A 23,707-nucleotide genomic window follows, 5' to 3' on the forward strand; every position below is an offset into this window, starting at 1 on the left:
ACGCTCAAGTCAATTAGGGCTAAAGAAACAGTAATGTGTGTAAAGCAGTTTCAGTCTTAGAAACGACGTACCTTGTTAGGGTTCTTACCACCCTCTTTATAGGTTGTATCTAGGGTTACTTCTGTGATCCTCCCACGTCTCTTAGTGGGCTTAGGGTTCCAGAGAGAATGTCCTTGTCCCGCTATTACACAATCTTAGCGTAATCTGGCACATAGGACTTCCCTTTTCTGGAGTGCATAGACCTAACAGTGTAGCCGCCAAGGTACCTACTCACGTACCAGCGCTGCGGCATCATCTATTTTATAAGTGCCCTAAGTATTCATGTGCCATGCATGCAGTCATTCCCTGGAAACCCTAACCCTAACGGGCCTTAGCGCCTCCAAGGAACACTTGCTTGTGTCGTACCCGAATGTACCATATGTTGATCAAGAGTGATCATGTGTTGTGAAAGAATCCAAATCCAAGGTGTTTGATGAAAGGCTGGTGTTGCTGCTGTGTTTGGGTGGGATCTGGGTAGAGTAAAGTGTTATCCACTCTTTTGTTGAATCTAAAACTCATGTGATTTAAAACCTTTTTGAAATCAAGTGTTTTTCCGACTAAGTGAAAAACAACCCCTTGTTTTGTCGAATCAACCGGTTGTTTTGCTTTTAGGAGTTTTGATAAAGGATGAAAACTGTTTTGGTTTGGTAAAGGTTGTTTCGTGGTTTCAACCGATTGTTTCTTTGAAAATCCTAACAGAATTCAATTTTGAATGGTGAATCTGTTTTAAATGCTTTCTAACTGAATACGCTCCTTCATTAATTGCTTTGACCAATCTTTGGAAAATATAAATGGTTTGTTTATGTTTTCAAATATGTAAGAAACAGTTTTGAGAAATTCAATTTGACAGATTTGATTCTAAGATTTCAAGATTCACATCAAGCTTTGGATTTTCAAGAGAGAGTGGAATAGGATTGCAATTGTATTCAATTCAAACTGTATTGTGATCAGGTGTAATCCTTTCTAAACCTACTGTATTTCTGGTGTTGTGTTGCCAAGGAGTGTTGTGTGTTCTTGAGGTGTTCAAGATCAATACTCTTGGTGTGGTTTGCCAAAGGTAGTGTGTTTCTTGAAGGGTTCAAGGTCACTACTTTGGTGGTTTGTGTTTTGTAATCTAGTTTAATTGCTTAGTGGATTACCCAGTGGTTTTTTGGGGACTGGATGTAGCTCTTGGCTTAAGAGTGAACCAGTATAAACTGTTTGTGTATTTCTCTCTTACCCTGAACTCTTTTAAATTTTGTTTTAAGCTTAACTGATATAAACAACCGATTGTTTCGAAGAAATAACTGATTGTTTTTCTGTGTATTGCTGTATAACTGCTTGAGTTCTTGGCTAACTTGATTCCTGTTCTGGATTTATACAAAGAATTTCATTAAACCTGAAAAACTTTTCAAAAACCCCTCTTAAACAATTCACACCCTCTTGTTTAAGGTCATATATTCTAACACCATACACACCCCATGCATGATTCTCTCGTGACTTAAGTCTTATTATGGTATCTGGCTATTAACATTATGTTAACTCATACTGTTTGTGGGACCCAGCTTACGTGGTGCCTCATTACTATCAGACCACCAATGTTCGGTGTCTTTCTCTCAGACTGATGACCGAGGTCTGGCCTGTACAAAGATCGAGCCAAACAGACACAGTTGAGGGAAGAAGCTCGAGCCGAGCAGGAACGACAGAGAGAGAAAGCCCGAGCCCACCAAGAGCACCTCCTGAGGGAAGTAGAAGCTTCTCGCAAAGGATGGAAGAGGCTACACGGATAAATGATGAGTTACAAAAAACTAATGAAGAGATGCGCAGAACCATGTACAGACAACAACAGCGTACCATCCGGGTTCTTTCCCAGGATCTGTCCTCAAGGGACAACCCTCAGCCTTTCTCTCGAAAAATCATGGATGAGCCCATCCCACTGCATTTTCTCACCCCAAAGATAACTCCTTTCTAAGGAGTGGAGGACCGTGAGAGTCACCTAAAGGGGTTTAGGGCCCAGATGATCATCTCAGCTAAATCGGATGTTATTCGCTGCAAAATGCTCAGGGGAACGTTAACGAGAACGACCCTTCATTGGTTTAGCATAATCTCAGATAGGCATATACCATCATTCCAACAGTTGTCCAAAATCTTCAAGGAGCAATTCTCAGCCAACAAGGTTGACCCTCCTCGCCTTCCTGGCCTTTTTGATGTCAGATAGAAGGAGAGAGAATCATTGAAAGATTATGTAAATCGCTATTGCGCATTCTCGTTCAGGCTCCCAACGCCCAACGAGGAGATGGTTGTTATCACGTTCGTAAAAGGTATATGGGCAAGTCTTTTTAGTGACTCACTCATTCGATATAGAGCCGAGTCCATGGCCGAGGTCAGAGAACAACCAATCGCCCATATAGAAGTAGAGGAGGCCATAGTAGTGAAGAATGGCAACTCACAGCCTTATGTAGCCAAAAAAGATGACACTAAAGGAGGACCGGAGGAAGAGGTGCCTGATAAGTACCTAATTTCAGTAATATTTCATATTAAATATAGGCACTTAGGAGGATTTATTACTAATTTACATATATAATAATTCTTAAGTTATGAATTTTTACTTTTTTACATTTTTGTGATCTTTATTTGAATAAGAGCATTTTATTTCCAAATTTGGTGTTAATTGCAAGTTTCTAAGGAATATTGAAGATTTGGAATAAAGAAGAATTATTTGAGCTAAAAATGAGACACACGTGCAAATAGCAATGGCAATGACAGTCACACACGCATGTAGCAATAACCGTTTGATCGAGCGAACGAGCAAGACGGAGACAAAACACAGAGAAGAGAGTGAAACGTGAGGAAGAGGAACGACGTGAGGAAGAGGAACGACACTGAGAGAGTGAGGAAGAGGAACGTGAGAGATTGAGATTGAGAGAGTGAAGAAGAGGAACGTGAGAGATTGAGATTGACAGAGTGAGGAATCAGAGCGCAACAGAGAGAGTCAGTGACTTAAAAGAAAACAAGATAACGACATTAACTTAGAACAAACAAGATTGAGATTGAGAAAGGAAAAAACGAGTGTGAGAGAATGAGTTGAAATTGAAAGAATAATTTTTATAAATTAAGATTATGTATAATATTTAAAATTTTTATTAAGTTGAAAAATTTAAAAGATAATACTAGTTTAAATTTACTAATTATAATATTTATTTATAAAATATTATTGTTTATTTTGTTTATAGTGATATTTATATAAAAATTGTTACTATAGTAATTAAAATTTATGTTTATTTTATTTATAGTCATTTATGTAAAAAAATGTTACTATAGTAATTAAAATTGATATATTTAAAATTGATATATTGTAACATTTTAAATAAATGTTACTATAAATACAAAATGGTATAGTGTATGGTTCTTGCATTCTTAGGTTTTTGTTTCTAATTAGATATTTATACTTTCATTGTTATAACAAGAACAAATGAGACAAATGATCTGTTAAACTATGGTTGATAGAAAGTCTGAACTTTAGAAAAAGTTAGTAAAATCAATTTTGTTTTGAACTTAGGTTGCTTTAATAGAATTTTACACTCATACGTTGCTTAATAGTCTAGCATAGTTTTATTTGAACTCTTTAATAGATACTTTATTTTAGTTTCATCACTGCAACACTTTTATATACCCATTTTAGTTTCAACTTTTGAATCATTTTATGCTTGAATTTCATTTGTATAGTTTTCATGAACATAATCAAGTTGTTCCGTTGAAATTAATTTATTCCTTTATGCAAGTCTAGGTTGTTTTAGATTTTTTATTTTTCTCAAATTAAAAATCTTAAGATGTTATTAATTGAAGCAAAAAGAATCCATAGTTTGTATTTGTTTTTAGTTGAATAAAATTCTAATATTTTTTATTGAAAACAGTTATAATAAAGATTAAGTGAAATGATAGATATTTAATGACCTAATAACAGCTAATGCTACAGACTTCAGAGGATGAACCCTGTGGAGACCTGGTCGACCTCAGCAGCGACATTGATATGTTCACACAAGTCCATCAATTTAGAACCTAATTTGATATTTTTGTCATGACGTGAGGTATGGGTATTGAAACGTAACAATATCGTGAAGAGCAAACAACTTTAAGGTCAAAGACTTATCTTTCATAGTATAGCGTAATGACACGGTTTTATCGGTGGGATTCGGACAAATTTTTGGGACATGCAGAAGATTTCCTTCCACTCTTTTCTAGGGTTTATCTGGCTAATTTTAGTCAATAGTTCAATAGAAATCTTATGTATCCAATCGGATTCCAATTTGCAGAAAATGCTAAGAGGGTGAGATATATATAACCACACAAATTGTAAGGCAGTAATGTTCAACTTAGTCTTCCATATGGAGCTTTATAGGAAGAAATGGTGGTTGGTGTTGTTGTTGAGTGCAATAGTTTTTGGTGATGTGTTGTGCACAAATGGTTGTTTCCAAGAAGAGAAGAGGGCACTGTTAGATTTCAAAGCTAGTTATGGCAATGAGTCACATTTGCTACCTTCGTGGTTGAATGACCCAAAGAGCAATTGTTGTGCCTGGGAAAGAGTCACATGCAATTCCTCTTCTGGCCACATCATTCATCTGGCACTTGGGAATCTTCATAGAATTAATGAAATTACTGAAACGGTAATCGGGCCCATTTGTTTAAATCCCACACGTAGCTTAAACTGGTCATTCTTCCTTCCCTTGAGGGAATTAAGAAGTCTTGGTTTGTCCAATTATTGTTTTCTGGAAATCATTTGGAATGCAGGTACAATCTGTCCTAATATTCTCTCGTTATTTACTTTTATATTCTTTATTTTTAGCAATTGTTATAAGGTTTCTTAACTGGATATATGGAAAGATTGGGTATATATATAATTTAGGAGATATGCATTTAGTGACATATATAGAAAGTTCTGACCTTACATCTAAAAATGGCATGTGGAAGTAAACTTCAGATCAATTTTTTTATACAAATAATAGTATAAATAATAGACAAAGCAATATTTGAACCAAATGGGAAACAGAGAAATCAGCATACACCGAAATTTTAATGTGAAAAAATCTCTAGTAAGGAAAAAATCTAGTAGACTTAATCTAGTAAAAACTTCGAGTAATAATAATTAATGGATAAACTACAAATTCTCTTAGAAATATTCAATTATCCACATAAAATACTCTTTTCACCAACAAGCTAGATAACAATACAAGAAAATAGTATCTAGTTAGACAATATAGAGAACCAAGTATATGTGATAATTGACATAAAACTTTTTCTTCAAGCTAGTTTCTCTCTACAAATTTGTCAAAAATACACTAATATATGCTACAAGAAAATCATTAAATACAAACTAATGTTAGAGACAAAAAGTAATTAGTTATTATCACTAGAAGAAAATCATTAAATAGAGACTAATTCTAGAGACAAAAACTAATTACTTATTATATTAACAAAATTAGATATTATTTTAGAAACTTAGAAAAATTACTGGTATCTAAAGTAGTTTTTATTAAAAATTTATAAAATAATTTTTAAATTGGTATCTAATCAATTAGCTAATTGTATACCAATCTAAAAACTAGTTTATAAAATATCTTGACGACCATGAGGTATAAAATTACCTTGGGTGCTTTGCTCAACCAATGAATCCTGCAAGAATCCAAAATTATATAAGTTTTTCATATAATTAATACTTTAAAATAGATGCAAAAGTAGTGAAAATAACTTACAATTTTTTTAGACTATCCGTGATTGCTCAAAACTATACGTATCCAATTTTTTCTTCTGGACCATCTTCCATTTTTGGCGGCGGGTAGGTGGAGATGGAGGTTCATTGGGTATCATTTTCAGAAGTAATTGTCTATCTTGATTTCTCCTTCTTATTTACCAAAGATTGTTCAAGCTTACGATACCCCACACAAGACAGTAGGTGCGGGGTCACATTATTGGATGCTATGTTTTGAGGTTTTTCCCTAACACCCTATGAGAAATGGAATAAACAAAGTAAACCAAATAATATTAAATAATTAGTACTATGATCACTGAATAAAATAATTAAGTAATTTCACTTGCCATCCACTGCTCAACTTCACAGCTTTCAATGAAATTACGCCACGTCTCCTCATCAATATTAAAGTACCTTAAACAGGATTTTGGCCTTTATAAGGTCCAAAAACATATTTTGACGTTAGTTGTGACTTAAACTAACGAAATTTAATGGTGACCGAAGATAGAACCTTCGATCTCATACTCTCCACGTTAGGGATATCAAAATGTGTCTGCAAAAAAATTCCATGAACTTAAAATTGATCAATTAATATTAAAAAGAAATATATGATAACAATAATAATGTATACATTACCACGATATCCTCCCAGATCATGGTCCGGTCGACCTCAGGCACATGATCTCACAAAGGTATCAATATGGAGATCCTCTAACGAGCACCGACTCCAGGATAGTTGTTGAACATATCAGCATTAGGACCAAAAGCCACCCCGGTGCTTACGTCAATGGTTATTGATCTCTTGTCGCCACTAGCACGTCTATATGAGAGACACCTAAGTCTAGTAGGTACTTTGGTGGATCTGCCGAAAGGGTGGTCAAAAGAAATCATAGTCTGATCGTCAGTCATATCTATGTTAAAAAAATAGGTAACAAACATCAGTTAAATTGCATCGAAGAAGTTCATATAAAACAAATGCATAAAATATTACCACAAATATTACTAAATTGCATAGTGGGTTTAATGTTCATATGTATATTTTCTCATTGTGGTCTTTACGGGTTGCATGTACATCATCAACCACATCGTCATCTTTATCCATTACATTGGTGTGAAAGAACAAGCGTCACCATTTTCAATATTAGATAAGTCATCATCAATAGTCTCCCTTTGTTTTTTCCCGTGTAAAACAACATACAAATGTTCTGAAGTAGGATCTTTGACATAGAAAACCGGAGATGCTTGCACTGGTGCAGAAAAGCAAAACGAGTGCGGCTATTTTACATTTATAAGGGTGGTTATATAACCGCATTTGATGAGCACACATTTGTAAATCGAAGAGATAAGAAGGCGGCTATATAGCCGCATTTGTAAATTCAATTTATAAATGTGGCTATTTACATAGCCTCATTTATAAATCGCATTTACGATAGGCGTTTAGGGTTTTCTTTTCTTTTTCGCTGTTGATTAGGTTTCTAATCAAAGTTCTCAACTTTGATATTTTCCAAAGAATATGGTCATTATTTTAGCATTTTTTTATCTCTTGGTGCATCCATATCATACCTCTTCGTCTCTCATCCCAATGGAATTCCAAAAAACGCAAATAAAAATTCCTCAATGAAACGCAAATATATGACAAAGCAAGGTGGCAACAACGACGAGGAAGGGACAGCAGAAAGCAAACAAAAACCTTCCGAATGAAGCATGACCTTAGCAATGGCATAAGACAAAACATAAGAGAAACGCAAAACATACAAAAATCAATGGTGAAGAAGAAGAGAGGAAGACAATGCTTACCAATGGCACGAACACAATGCTTAGAAGAGAGGAAAAAAAGAGGAAACACAGTTAATGGAGGAAGCACATAAAAGAAACGAAGCGCGAGCGAAAGGAGAGTATCAAGAAGGCGGCTACTTGTAAAGCCACAATCGTAAATCAAGAGTTTTGATTTACAAGGGCGGCTGTACAAATAGTCGCCCTTGTAAATCCAAACGCTTGATTTACAAGTGTGGCTTTACTAATAGCCGCACTTGTAAATGAACTTAATTACAAAACTGTCACCGCATTTTTAACGAAAGCGTTTGAGCGCAAAGCCGCACTAAATAAACCGTACTTGTTTATACATTTTGCACTAGTGTTGTTGAACCATTATAAATGGCTCATCCCGATAACCTATCTTTCGAAAGTCCACTAATGTGAATCCCGATCCATCGATAAAAAAACTTAGTATAATCAACTTCTCGTATCTCTTATATAACATCATGGTATGCCATTGATCCAACTACAAGATTTGTATGTGGAAAATTGCATTGAATCGGCTTCAAGACGATTGTTCACTTTGTAAATTGTACAAGAAATGGCATCAAACTTCAATCCAACAACCAACTAGGTCAAGGTCTTCGATTTCGTTGAATCCTTTAACACCTCATCTTTAAACCAAGGCATGGAAGTTGTATTATGTTCCATCAAGACCCATTTCTTTGGTTGTCTTGGGTTATTTTCCTTTACAATGGTTTTGTGAGCATATATGGAAGGTATAACTTCCTCAGTGTTTTAATATATATAAATGTGATTACAAGACTTCTGATAGAGATTTGCTTACCACATGTACACTATGTAAACATTTACTTATAAACGCATGTGGTGCCATGAGTTGGTTGGAAGACCTATTGGATTTGCGTTTCACACGTACTCTAAACAAAATTCAATTCAGTTATGTACCTTTCAATCATCGAAGCATCTGGACAAATGTTTTTTGACATACCATTTCAAAAATTTCATATACCGTTCAACATGATACATCCATCTTAAGTACAATTGTCCACACAATTTAACCTCTCTTTACCAGATGCACAACTAGATGAGCCATGATGTAAAAAAAAGATGGAGGAAAAACATCTCCAATTCACACAAGATAACAACAATTTCATCTTCAAGTTCATCTAACTTTTCTGGATCAATGACTTTACAACAGATGGATGAGAAGAATGAGCACAAATGAATTATGGTATGTCCAACATTTTTTGGTAAAATCTCGGGAATAGCTATCGGCAACAACTGTTGCATCAAGATGTGACAATCAGGAGACTTCAACCCAATTAGCTTCAAATCTTGCATTGATACTAGGCTCTTCACATTTGATGAATGTCCTTGTGGCACTTTCACACTCTTTAGACATTGGCAAAAATGTATTTTTTTTCATCTTTTGACATGGTGTAACAGGCTGGGGGCAAATATGTACACTTATCCACCTGTATTAGAGCCAACTCACCTCATACGTTCATTTCAATCAAATCTAAAAGAGCATTTATATCATCCTTCATCTTCCCGTTAATGTTAAGAAGTGTGCCAATTAAACTATCACACACATTCTTCTCAACATGCATTACATCAATAAAATATGACTTTTAACATCAATTAGGTGACTTAGATAAACACCTATGTCATTTCCTGACTGTCTTGGACCGAATATCATCATAGAGAACATCATGTATTTTCGCTTCATGCACAACCAGGAGGTAAATTGTAAATAACTAGTAAAACAGGCCATGAATTATGATTCATACTCATATTACCAAACAAATTCATTCTGTCTGTAGCTAAATTAAGTCGGATATTTCTTGACTCTTTGCCGAACTTAGGAAACTCATCATCAAATTTCTTCCATTGAATAGAATCAGCTGAATGGTGGTACATGCCATCACATTTTCCCTCATCTACATGTCATCTAAGATTCTTAACATCATTTGGGTTTGCAAACAAACGCTTCATCATTGGAATGATGGTAAGATACCACACAACTTTCATTAGGGGTCTATTCATTTTGGTCTGTTCAATAATATTATCGTCTTTTTGATTCAACTTATAACGTGATAACCCGTACCTCGAACAATTTTTCAACAATTTAAAATCCTTTCTATATAATATAAAATCATTAAGACATGCATGTATCTTTTTATACTCCATACCCATCGGAAAAAGAATCTTTTTGGCCTCATAATTACAATTAGGTAATGTATTTCCCTCTCGAAACATCTCCTTCAATAACTCAAGCAATGTCGTGAAGCTTTTACCAGTTCATCCATTTATTGCCTTCAAATTTATCAATCTTAACACCGCTGACAACTGTGTAAAGTTAGTTGATCCAAGATACAATGGAGTCTCCGCATCGGTTGACATACTTCCATATCCATGTGCTTCCGCAAAAGACTCAGCTCCAACATCACGAATCATGTCCTCCAATCGATCATCATGTACTTCATCATTTACTGCATCATCCATGGTGGATTGGACATATTCTTGGGATACGAACACTCTTGGTAAATTTAATAATTCACCATGCCATGTCCAAGTTGTATAAGATCATAAAAACCATGATTTTGTTAACATCCAATCTCCTCCCATCCAAATAATTAACGCACGGATACCTAAACTTTACTCCATCATGACCACTATTGTTGGAGTTACGTTGCACAAATTGTATAAATTCTTCTACTCCTCTTTCGTACTCATCACTTATGCGAATTGAGTTGATCAAATCTCGATCCATATGTATGTTTTGTAATGGTCATTGAGGTGTTCACTAATGCGTGTGAAAACTCACATTTTTATTATGGGTATGAACCTATCCCATTCGAGAAGATTCACTTTTATTATAACTCAATAGTACATACACTTTAATCAACATTCCTTATATTTAACAAAATCTCGACAACACTTTGCATTGTTTTCAGGTAACACGAAATGAAAATGGTACATGAAATCTCCACAATCAAATATGCACGTGAAGAACAACACGAAATATTATGAACCAAAATTACGTAAAATATATGACATGTTAATTAAGTTACGTACTAATGAACTAATAAAAAGTGATTACTTTTCTCAAACTGTCCACCTGGAAAATTCAAGACTCGATACAATTATTGTCACTACAACCTCCTCTGTTTTTAAAAAATGTTTAAAAGAAATTTACAATTGGAGGAGGAGTAGACAAATACATGTATTATATCTCAAACGAGAAACTAAGGGTCTCTCAAACGGTAAACAATTGTCGAGACGATGGGGGCAAAAAAACGATGAAACGGAGATGACGATAAAACACAATAACGACGAGCAAAATGCGTGGCGGAAAAGCAATGAAGGGAAAACAGAATGATGAGAACCTTAAAAAAAACCAAAAAAATTAGGAAAAGAAGCAATGAGTGTGGAGGAACAATAACCAATGGTGGAAGAACTTACGTTGGCGAAGAACAAGTGCAAGGAAGACGAAGAGTGCAACGCGAGAGTGGGAAGCAAAGAGGGCAAGGAAGAGTGCATAACACAAAAGTGAATGAAAGTTGAAGCGTAAGTATGGCGGGCTCAAAATTAGGGTAAATAAAAAGCTCATAGACGATAATTCTTACTCATAAACATCGTCTATGACTAAATTTGCAAACATAGACAGCAGTTTTATTAAAACCTATATGATGCTCATATAAGGTGGTTCCTACCAAGAACCGCCATTTGAGTGCAGTCATTGAATTATATGGAGAGTACCATGAATCGTCATCAATATGTTCGTTTTAGTTTAAAAATGGCCACCACGTCTTAATGGACAACATTTGGCACTTAACCAGTGTGTATAGGACATGTAAATTTTCTAGACTAGTATGACTTCTTTTCTTTTCTTATAACACTCAAAATCTCTATCATTTTATATTCCTACAAAAATCTTGATAAAAAAATACATTCTTTTAATTGCATAATGGGTTGTTATTCCATAAAGAAAATCACCTCCTTTTATTTTTCTTAATTAAGTCCCAGCATTAACATAGTAAGTCAGTGACCCACCTAAGATATATGTCAATGTTTTGAACTTTAAAAGGGTTAAAACAAAAACTAAAAAGTAAGTTTATAACAAACACATAATAAAACTTACCCTTAATTAGTTAAGCCTATTTAACACAAAGATGAAGTAATACAGTGAATGGTTATAGTGAATGATGACGAAGTGATATATCTTTCAGATGATAGCAAGTCAATGTTAAAGAAGTTAGAGACATTAGATCTGAGTTTCAATAATCTCAATGAGAGCATACTGGAATTTGTGGGTGCTCTTCCATCTATCAAGAATTTAAATCTTTCTGCTAATTTTATTCGTGGACCCTTTATGAAAGGTATGAATGCGACTATGTAAGTACTTATATGTTTCACACTTGGAAATCATGAACGTTCTAATTTGCTTTATTTTTTTCTTCAAAGAATTATCACATTTACCAAACTTGGAAGTGCTGAACTTGAGCATGAATTTTATTGGCCATGGAAGCTTTCTTGCATCTCAAGGTACATGTGTGTGTGTTGCATTGCTTTTGGTATCATTTCATTGTGTGAAACCAGTGGTTAACGAAGTGATGAACACATGAGAAGTAAGACTTCTACCAAAAACAGAAATTATTATTTGAGGTGATTAAGAAACTAGGTTAGAGAAGTGTTCAAATCTTGGATTTAAACTGCTTTACTAAACTTTTCTATTGATATGAATGATGTTTCTTGTTTTATTTTCAAAATAAAAAAACTTAAAAGAAGTGCTTAATTATAAATATGAAAAGATTAAACTATTATCTAAGTCTATACGCAATAATTTAATTAAGAAGATTGTGTTTATATTTATATATGTTCTTAGAAGAGGTTGCGGAGATGAGGATGAAATTGAAACTAATTTAAAAGGATATAATATATTAGTATTTTTTTTTTATTACTTATCAATCATTGAAGTGAATTTTAAAATCTTTCAGATTATCAAAGCAAATCAAGATTGAAAAAGTTGGGGACATTAGATCTGAGTTTCAATTCACTGAATGAGAGCATAATGGAACTGGTTGGTGCTCTTCCATCCATCAAGAATTTGACTATGACTAATAATCAAATTGGTGGACCCTTTCCTATGAAAGGTATGAAACACAAGACGTAAGCAATTATTAATTATTGCATGTTTAACATTTTGGAGACCTTCTGAACATTCTGATTTGTTTTATTTTTTCTTCTTCCAAGAATTGACACTTTTACCAAACTTGGAAATGTTGGATTTGAGTGGGAATCGTTTTGTTAGCCACGTTCCAACCCAAGGTATGTACGTGCGTGTCGCTGCTAAGGGTATTATTTGTTGATCATTGTTTGATGAGCCATTTTCAAGTTTTACAAGTTAAACTTAATATTTCTTTTCTCTTAAAAAAAACTGATAGCAAAGACCATTTATATAGTATTACACTAATGTGTAACAAATGAATGATGATAAATGAAAGTTATATAGCATTTACATTCAGAGCTCATTTCATAGATCTTTCTAGCGAAGAAAACTATCTCTATTTTTTTGAAAAAAAAAATTGAATGTTTTGATATTCTCTCATTTTTTAAATCTTTTTATATTGTCTATTTGCATTATAAGAAAATGGACATTAGCATCGACCATTATTTAGTATAGGAACAACTGATTTTCATTAATGAGTTTGAATGGAGTCTAAACTCAGTTTGTGTAATTGAAAAATAAAACAAATATAACATCTAATAAGTAAAAGCTAGAGATAAGTAGTCACAAGATATATATTAGTTCACCCGACAACTTGGACCACGTTTAGTTCCCTTAAGCAAACAACTTAAGAGTCTTTCACTAAACGAGTTTTAACATCTCTTTAGTACAAGTATTCTTACACCTTTTCAATTATACCGAGTTTAACACCTCTTCAGGAACGAGTATTCAACACCTCTCTAGACACACCGTCTTAATCTCCCTTTGAGATTAAAATCTCTCAAAGATATAAGAAAACACTCTTTATAAAGAGAACAATAAAAGCTCACAAGATATTCATCACAGAATGAAGTTTGACTCGATACCCAACTTACTAGGCCCTCTACTAAATAAATACACTAACCAAAAAAATTACAAAAAGAATTTAAAAAAATATTCACATAAATAAAACAAAAACTTTAAAAATATTCACATCTAAATAAATAAAAAAACTTTAAAAAACAATTTATACTTTCAAATTTTAAACAAAATTGTTCATCATCAACCATGCCAAAAACTTGATGACTCTGTTTTACGGCAAATGTACCGAGTCAGAAGTAATAATTTGTCTCTAAGAACGAACATCGAATCCACAAGGAAAAATTATTTAAAATCCTAATAGTAGCATTCACGGAGTATAAGAATATGTATAATAATTTGATTTGATTTAATATTGACAATAGTTTTCATGAAAATTAAATAAAAGCAAAGTAAATGAGTAAAAGATTTCAATTAAGAAAAATGGGGATGGGATTTATCTTCTCACTCGTATGTAGTTTTAAACATCTAACATTCCATCTTGATTGACATGCACATATAAAAATCATTCATATTGATTCATCGCATATAAAATTATTAAGAGAGGCCCCTAAATATCGATGTCTCACATATTTATTAAAACTTCTTATTATTACGAAAAAATGTCATAAAGAAATTAATTTAAATTTCAAATCTATTCCTAGCATTCAAATATGTTAAGCATTATCATTTAGGTCAGATGCTTAGAAGTACTTTCCAGTCAAATCTAAGGATCAAAATCATGAATAGTTTCAAGCTTTGAAAATAAAATTATAATACCAATCATCAATCAATAATTGAATATTATAGATAAATATCATCTCAATACATAAGATTTTGAATATATTACTCTCAATCCCAAAGAAAAAGAATTAGCAACTCATGATGGCTATTACAAACATGGACAACAAGAAAAGAAACATTTAGGGTTTCCTTCCTTTGGTTCCTTCTAATGATGTCTAGAGTTATGCCTTCTATTTAACCTAATTGGACTTGTGCTAAGTGATATCTTTATTCATAATATATGCATATGTTTCATCTTTTCTTAAATTCCTGAAAATAACACAAAATTGGGAATAAATCATTCTTATTCATCTCATAATCTAAAAATATGTTAAAAGGTTAAAATTCCTAAATTAGAGTTTCAATTATAACTATTTTATCAATTAAAATCCATAAGTGTCTATCTTTTTGTATGAAATATTACTAAAGTATGAAATTTATCAACAAGCTATAGTGTCTGTCTAGTTTGCCCATGAGCACTGCATTGTTAAGCTTTTCTCTTGCTTTGGATTCGTCTGACTTGTTGTGCGTTACAAACCATTTGAAGACAATGTTTAGCATGTCCTTGCACTATAAACCTTCTATCACATCTATTCATAGTTGCACTATCTAAATGGTCAACATTTTCTACTTTTGCTATTATTTCATAAACATAGAGATTGTCTACTGAGCTTAACACTGAGAGAAAGTCTATCAATTTTAAAAATACAGGATCGTCTAACAAGTTTCACCTTTATAGATAGTTGATAAGGGTTAAACTATTGTAAAAATCATAGTAAGCTAGACATGCATAATGTGTAAAATGTATAGAAAAACAACCTAAAAAACATGCAAAACCTCATAAAGCAAGACTTGACTCAAAAGGAGAAGAGAAGAAGAAGAAATTACAAAAATCATGCAGAAAAAGAGGAAAAACATAAACAAACAAAAATATCAGAAAGACCAATTTGCCCAGCGCATGAAGAAAGGCTAAGAGGATTGTTGCCAGAGAGCAATCATTAATGAACTTCCTAATCACTTCGTGCTGAAGACATGCGTTGAGCATATTGAGGCTAGATGAATCAAGAAGGCTGAGTGAATTTCAAATGGGCTGAGGAAAAAGAGTCATCCACTGTGAAGAAATCTTAGATTCGCGCAACAAAGGCTTAGAGCCAACCTGAATGAAAGAGATGAGGATTTATATTTGCTAAGGTTTGGCTTGAAGAAAATCCCAAACATAAGAAAACTTCACAGTTAAGGAATGATTGTACTGGGCTTAACTGAGAGTGAATCCCTTCCAAATCTCTAAATATTTGAATCTGATGAATCCTAGGAAGGGGTTTGAAGCCAAAAGGATTTGTTTAACACAGAAAGCTTATTCGCTGAGCAGATTGGTATGTGTTGAGAGGAAGTTGAATTTGTTGAAGACCCTCACTAAACTCAATAAATAGAGGCATTTGTGCCTCATTCTAAGCATCGAGGGTTCAGGTAAACAAAGTTTTGAATAAAAAGTTCAAAGCATCAAGGCTTAATAGAGGTTGAATTACAATGTCATATCATGTCATAAGACCAAAGCCCTAAGGTTGGAACAGAGACAAACTTTGTAGTAAATGATCAAATCCTAAGTTGGCCAACAACATTCAGGGAGTTATGTTTGTTGTTCTTAGCTTCTCATTCTTGTGCTTCATTGTAAGATTTATGGGATTGAAAAACCATGAGATATTTCTTAACTTATCGTTATTTATCAATGCATGTTTTTTATTGGAGATTCAAGTTCTATTGGTTTGATAATAAACTTAATGTTTAATGGTGAGGAACAACCATTGATGCCTTTGGAGTATGAATGAGGCCTGAAGGAGATTTCATGTATCTGAACCCTTTCAAATCAACCATATATGTCAACTACCAAGAGTGGAGTTGTGTATATGACTTGAACTATTCCATCTTAATGCAAAAATAAATTATTATGATGCTAGAAATTGATTATGCTAGTTTATGGTTCTAAATAACCTCGTGCAAGGAATTCATTTGGTTTTGACCATAATTAAGGAATAAGGAACTTGAACAAACATAGCATTTATAAGTGACAATAAAAAAAGAGATTCACAAAATTATTTCAATACCAACACCTGTGTTGTATTGTTATCCTTCTATTTCATTAGTTTGTCAAAGTTTCATCCTTAATATTATATTAGGATTATTATTGTTATTTACAAAAATATATGAACCAGCTTTTATCCTTGTCTCACTTCATTTTGAGAGTTATTACTATGTTTGGTAAACTTCAATTCCCTGTGGATACGATAACCCTCAGTTGTTTACAATTGACTTGCTCCGCTTGCCAGGAAAAGGATTTTAAATCCGCCCCCAATAATCGTCTGACGTGTCTTTGCAATGTTATGCACATGAGTGAGCTTCGTTAAAATTCATAACACATCTTATAATGTTTGTTATCATCAAAACTAATAGACTATCGTATCACGAGATTGTTTAATGGGTGATAATCCATTTAGAAATTACTGGATCGTCTAGCATTTTAATATTTATTTAATAGTGTTAGATTTGCATTGCATATACAACTAATTCTAAAACCATGGATTCTAATTCATTAGTATTGGCTTTTGAAGGTCAACTGTAGTGTTAATTAAGTCAACTCTAAATAATATCAACTAAGTCGAGGTTAATTCATCACTAATTTTTAAATTGATTATTAATTAAAGCAGGTTATCGTCAACTAAGCTGATGCTAATGCATTCTTATATTAAAATTTATTTAATTTAGCATTGGTAAGATGATGCTAATTGAAACACATTTTTAATGTTAATTTAATTTGTACAGGTGTAGCCCATGGTAATGACAACAATTTAAAAAAATATTTCTCCTACAATGCCTTTATTCTCATCTTCAACAAAAAACAAAGCTTATAAAAAGAAAATAGACAAAAAAAGGCAATGAATTGAATTGAAAGAAAAAGATGAATGTGAGATGAGTGTGGAGGACAAAAAGATGAGTCTGGGTGAAAATATAAGTTGGATGAAGGAGATGATGGTGAGTGAAGGAGATGATTGTGAGGTGATGAGTGTGGGTGACAAGGATGAATGGGAGGAGAGGAGTGTGGATGAAGGGAATGAATGTGAGAAGATTTATATAGAAAAGTGAGAGAAATGATGTGTTTTGATTGATTAAATGAGTTTTTGGATTAAGAATAATCTACACTTCATATTCTATCTCATAAGGACACATGTATTCCTAACATATAAATAAAATCAACGTAGATAAAACCGACACTAAAAAATATTAAAATATGTTATATTAGTATTTGCCTAATTGATATTAACTTAAATAAATAAAATTAATGTTGACCTAGCCAGCACTAACTTAATATAAATACAAAAAATAAAGAAGATTAGCATCAACTAGGTCGACACTTATAGGGACAATTGACTCCAAAAGGGTGGGGGTTGAATGGAGTTTGAACTCAAATCACTAATATAAAGACAAAAAGAAAACAACATCTAACAAAAAATAGAAGAGAAAAAAGAGACACATATTTATACTGACCCTACCACTTGGCCTACGTCTAGTCCCCTTAAGTAGACCACTTAAGCTTTTCACTAAGGAGTTTGAATACCTCTCTAGGAAAAGTATTCTACACCTCTCCAGGGACAAGTATTATACACATTGTTGCTTTTCCTTTGTGTCATTAGATGCTCTAGAAAGAAACTTCTGCTTTGATGATCTCTTGTGCGCCTTAACCAATGAATATCACCCACATTTGGACCTTGAAATGTTTCTTTACTTGTAGATAATTTGAATGTTGAAGTTTGAAACTTCTGCATTTAAACTTCCCATAAATCTTGTATTTCTCTTTCATCTTTCTCATATTTGATTTGAAGGTTTCAAAACATGTTGATTATTTTTTGAACTTCTGAATCTTCTTATATTTGTATATCTTTAATCATTGAAGCTTAGTTTTTCTTTTCTCACAGTCTAGGCAAATCTCGAACTATAGCTCCTTCATTTTCCCATTAAACACTCTAAAAGAAAACTTTGACTTTGATTTATTTAGATTCTAAAGTTGGTAGCTAAACCCTTGGTAGATTATTTTTATCAGCAAAGAATTAAATAAATAAAACTGAGCATTTTAGGGATGCTCCAACCCTTATACAAAACTAGGCAACGTCCTTGCTTTATCAGAAACATTTCACCTGCTGAAATTTAGGCTTTTCCAGCTAAGCCTTTCAACAAAATAAGCACAAGAAACAAAAATCTAAACTGCTCAATATTATCACAGACACTAGCTGTATGAAGCCTAAATCCTTAGGACAAAACAAAATCAAAACACAATCAAAAGATTAACCCAAATTGCAGCAAACAAAAGTGCAGATTTAGTTATTGTGCAGTATTCCTCATTCATAAATTTATCAGGTCGATCTTTACACTAGGTGCATTGCCTAAGTACACCAAACCATTCTTCTTTTCTTTCGCTCTGCTTTGTCTGAATTCTGCAATTTCTTGCACCAGTCTATACATGCTTCCTTCATTGCACTCTCTTTCTTTTTTTGTCTTATCTTCCTTACACTTTCCAGCTTGGGCACCTTTCGAAAAAAAAACCCATACCTGCATCCTTCCTTTTATTGGGTTCCAGAAAATCTCTTCTCTTTACTTGCCACCACAACATGCATTCATACTTCTCCATTACTTCAAATCTGCATCACAACAATACCTTAAGCAACACTTATTTGAGCTTTATTAACTTAATGTAAACAATTTAAGGGGTACAACACCAATAAGAGTAAGAAAAATTATAGTTTATTATTTTTCTCCTCATCCACGACCAAACTTTGTAATTGTGCAAGACTAAATATTTCTTTTGCATCCACCTTCCTATTGAACACCACTCCATTCCTATGATTCCACTATTTGATTCCACAAAAACCTTGGTAGCTAATTAGATACCAATTTGGAAACTATTTATTAATAATAGAAACAACTTTAAATACCAATAATTTTTAGTCTCTACAATAGTACCTAATCTAGTCAATAATAACTAATTATTTTTTGTTTCTAAAATTAATTTTTATTTAATGATTTTCTTGTAGTGCATCATCTAATCCGTATTAGAGTGAGTTAGCTTAGATTGAGTCAAGTTTAATCCAATCATAAATGAAACTCAACTCAATCCAATTAAGTTTATCAAATCGAGTTAGATGATTGAGTAACCTAATCAAATAAACATCCCTAAAGAATTATCGACATCTTTGAAGGTTTGTTTATAATGCTAAAATAAAATTAACTCCTACGATAAAAAAAAAGGTACAGAAAAGTTACATAGATTTAGCAATCAAAACTAAAGGTTTGTACCATAGAAACGCTAAGTCAGTTATAAATATATTTACAAACTACAATTTAATTATAATTTTATCTGCTTACCGTTTCTTTTATAGGGTGATCCATTAATTTGCAATCCTATAGAGACATATTGCTAATTCATATACATTATAGAAAAAAAATTAAAGGAATTTTATATGAACTTCCAAAAAGTTGTCATAAGAGTGGAAAAATATATGAAAAGTATGGAGAAATATCAATAACTTTTGCTTTATGGACACACAAATTTCTGCATTTTTTTTCTAGCTGCAATAGTCTTGTAATTTAATTATAATTTTTTTATTATATATTTATTTTTTGTTAAAATTGTCATATCAAAATTTCATGATGAGTCGCCAATGTATACTTTTTTTCTTATGATAATAAACTAACACAATATTTCAGATGCGCATAGCACTGAGTCCTATGTATTAAAGAAGTTGAAGACACTGAAATTAGCTGGCAATAATTTTGACAAGGGAATACTCAAGTCCTTATTAGTTGCTTTCCCCAATCTTAAATCTTTGAACCTAGGTTATAATCCAATCAAAGGGGATCTTGATAAAGGTAAGTGCAGTCTACTTGGTTGTCCTATGATATTTCATTCCTTAACTTTGATTGCTCTGAATTTTTGAAGTCTGAATTAAGAGTATATATAAGCTAATAACGTTGCTAAATAATCTCTTTTATTCTTTTCTGAAGTTTTGTCTGATCTAAGCATACTGGAAGTTCTTGAACTAAGAAGCGCAGATATCAGTGGAACTTTTCCAAACCAAGGTGAGCAAGTACGAGATATTTTATATTATCTCTCTATGATATGTGATTATGTCATTATTGTAGATGTATAATGGATTAGTTTTTAGGAAAATGATGATGTGATAATTCTTAAAGAGTTATATATAATTTTTCATGTGATACATCGAAAAATAAATATTTATAATTAAATGATATGAAAAAAATATTAAATTAATAATATTGAGATTTGTAATGTGATTAAATAAAAAATATAGAGTGTCAATGTATCATTATTCAGAGAGAATATTGTTTTGACAAGTGCAAAATAAAATATATCAATTTATAATTATACCGTGGCATCATACAATTTCAATCAGAAGTTAATTCTTTTTCTAATTGTAAATTGATGTAGAGTTGTCAACCTATCATTACTTCTTATATACTTCTTATATAATTTTTAAGTTATAAAATAGTTAAAATATTTGGAGTATTCACATTTAATATATTTTTTATCCTATTAAAAGAAATATGGAATATTAAATATATGTACATATTAGGTAGCATATACTCTTTAAGGGCATTATTATTTTAAATAAGTTTAGTAACTATATTTGTTGCATTATCAATCAAAAATCACTCATGAATTTAAGGAAGTTTTGGTAAAAATAAATAAATTTACAATGCATACTTGTTTTTCTCATTTTCAATACCATAACTTGTCACTATTTTGAATGTAGGTTTATGTAAAATGAAGAAACTTCAGAAGCTAGATTTGTCATTCAATAATCTGAGAGGAACTTTGGATAAATGCTTTGAGAATTTGACATCACTTCGCTATCTTGATTTCTCCTTCAACTACTTAAGTGGGAATGCGACATCTTTCGTTGCTCATATAACATCTATCGAGTATCTTTCCATTGCATTCAATAAATTTGATGGTATATTCTCATTCAGCATTTTTGCCAACCATTCGAAGCTTAAGGAATTGCTAATTGCCGATATGACAGTGGAAACAGAAAATCCGCCTTGGGTTCCATCATTTCAGTTGGAACAACTTTCAATTGCCGATTGTGAGTTGAAGTCACCAACAAAAATTCCAACTTTCATTTCAAATCAAAGTAGCTTGAGAGTTCTTGATTTATCAGGAAATAACTTAGTTGGTAAGTTTCCTAGCTGGTTGCTCATGAACAACCCAAATTTAGAAGAGGTCTACTTATTTGATAATTCTTTCACTGGACCTATTGAACTACCCTTTGATCAAAATCATCACATGCATCAAATGAAAGTGTTAGCCATATCAAACAACAAATTGCAAGGGAAGCTCCCCAACAGCGTTGGATTCTTCTTCCCACGTTTAGTGACTTTGGATGTCTCAAACAATTCGCTTGATGGTCCTATTCCAGCTTCAATTGGTGAGATGTCAAACTTAATGGGATTGTTTCTAGGGAACAATAACTTTTCTGGCAATGTACCTGAGCGCATTCTTAACAGATGCTTCTCATTACAAACATTGACGATGGACAATAACCAGTTCAATGGAACACTATTGAGTATGATCAGAATGCTTAGGCTTACCTTCTTAACTGCATCAGGGAACAACATTGAAGGAGAAATAACAGATGAATGGTGCCAACATGAGTTCCTTACATTAGACATATCTCACAATAAATTCTCTGGTTCCCTGCCCTCTTGCTTCAAAATGGCAGCATACTTGTTCCTGCGGGGAAACAATTTTAGTGGCTCGATACCTGAATTATTCATGAGCAACCACTCTCCTGCAACAGTCATTGATTTTAGTGACAACAAGTTTACTGGAACAATTCCTGATAGTGTATACAAGCTTAGGTCTTTAAGACTTCTTTTATTGGCAGGTAATAACTTGCAAGGCCAAATTTCCAGTCAAATATGCCAATTAAAACTAATCAATATCTTAGACCTTTCTCAAAATAATTTCAGTGGGTCCATACCTGCTTGCTTCAGTAATATGTCATTTGGAAATGTTATCCCTCCCTTTTATAGTACTGATAGGGCTCAACCATTTGGCCCTAGGCCTTATTTTACAGTAGTGCAACTCACAACAAAAAATTTGTGTCTTTCCTATGGAGTTTATATATTTGAATTCTTGTCAGAATTAGATTTGTCATGCAATCAATTGACAGGAGAGATTCCACACCAAATAGGAGATCTACATGGCCTTCGTTCTCTCAACTTATCTCATAACCATCTAAATGGTCTGATCCCAGAGAGCTTCCACAAGCTAGAAACCATTGAGAGTTTAGATATTTCAAATAACAACCTGAGTGGACAAATCCCTCTTCAATTACAGGACTTGCACTTTTTGGCTGTCTTCAATGTTTCCTACAACAATTTATCAGGCAAAGCACTTGATAAGGGACAGTTTTGTACCTTTGATTGGAGTAGTTACAAAGGAAATCCATATCTTACTTGGCCTAGCTGTAAAAGTGACAGTTTAAAGCCACCACTACTACCAACTCTATTGGGTGATGATGATGAAGAAGAAGACGACTCTGAAATTGATTTCAATGTCTTCTGTTTGGGTTTTGCTACATGTTATGTCATGGTACTCGTAGCGTTGGTGACAGTCCTTTGGATCAATCCTCATTGGCGGAGAGTGTGGTTTTATTTTGTCCAAGTGTGCCTTCATCAATGTTTTGGTCAATTTCTTCATGGTTTACAGAAAGTAGAGAAATAAATGGCTCATGTTAGATATGTTACTTTTAATAATAAATGGTGGATTGTATGATACCGTATGAGAAGATTGTAGTTTGTTTGTGACATTTCATTAAGTTTCTCAAATTCTGGTAATGTATATTATGAGTTTTCATGTGGTTGTTTTTATACAATACATCAACAATATAATATTCTTGTGAGAATTTGCACCTTTTTTTTAGAAGAACCCACTTATATTAAGTTTGGGACTTTTCATTAAGTTCCTCACATTTCAATATTATTAAAACAAAAGAAAGCCATTGTCAAATAAGGATACGTCTTTACATCTTTTAGGGGTTATGGTACAATCACAGGATCAGGTGTTTTATACTTAGAAAATGTAAATTCTTAATATTACAAATAAATGTGACACATTATAGTTGGTAAAATTTATAAGAATTTATTAATCTTTGTAGGATAACGAAGCTTTGTAAACAAGTGCGCGTGCGCGCACGTGTGCGTGTGCGTGTGCGTGTGCGTGTGTCCAGTGGGAATCTTCTACT

The 23,707-nt window shown here is 32.9% G+C and overlaps 1 protein-coding gene across 1 annotated transcript; it reads left to right on the forward strand.

The window, feature by feature from the left end:
- The first annotated feature begins 4,341 nt into the window (after positions 1-4,341).
- On the forward strand, positions 4,342-23,332 carry LOC137835240 (receptor-like protein 56). The gene is made up of 8 exons (XM_068643643.1): positions 4,342-4,806; positions 11,773-11,922; positions 12,008-12,088; positions 12,541-12,696; positions 12,797-12,871; positions 20,145-20,306; positions 20,442-20,516; positions 21,212-23,332. Exons 1-8 carry the CDS (start codon positions 4,383-4,385, stop codon positions 23,185-23,187), a joined length of 3,099 nt encoding a protein of 1,032 aa, XP_068499744.1. The 5' UTR covers positions 4,342-4,382; the 3' UTR covers positions 23,188-23,332.
- Positions 23,333-23,707: the final 375 nt, after the last annotated feature.

This window comes from Phaseolus vulgaris, chromosome 5 (assembly GCF_000499845.2).
Source record: "Phaseolus vulgaris cultivar G19833 chromosome 5, P. vulgaris v2.0, whole genome shotgun sequence".
Classification (NCBI taxonomy): domain Eukaryota; kingdom Viridiplantae; phylum Streptophyta; class Magnoliopsida; order Fabales; family Fabaceae; genus Phaseolus; species Phaseolus vulgaris.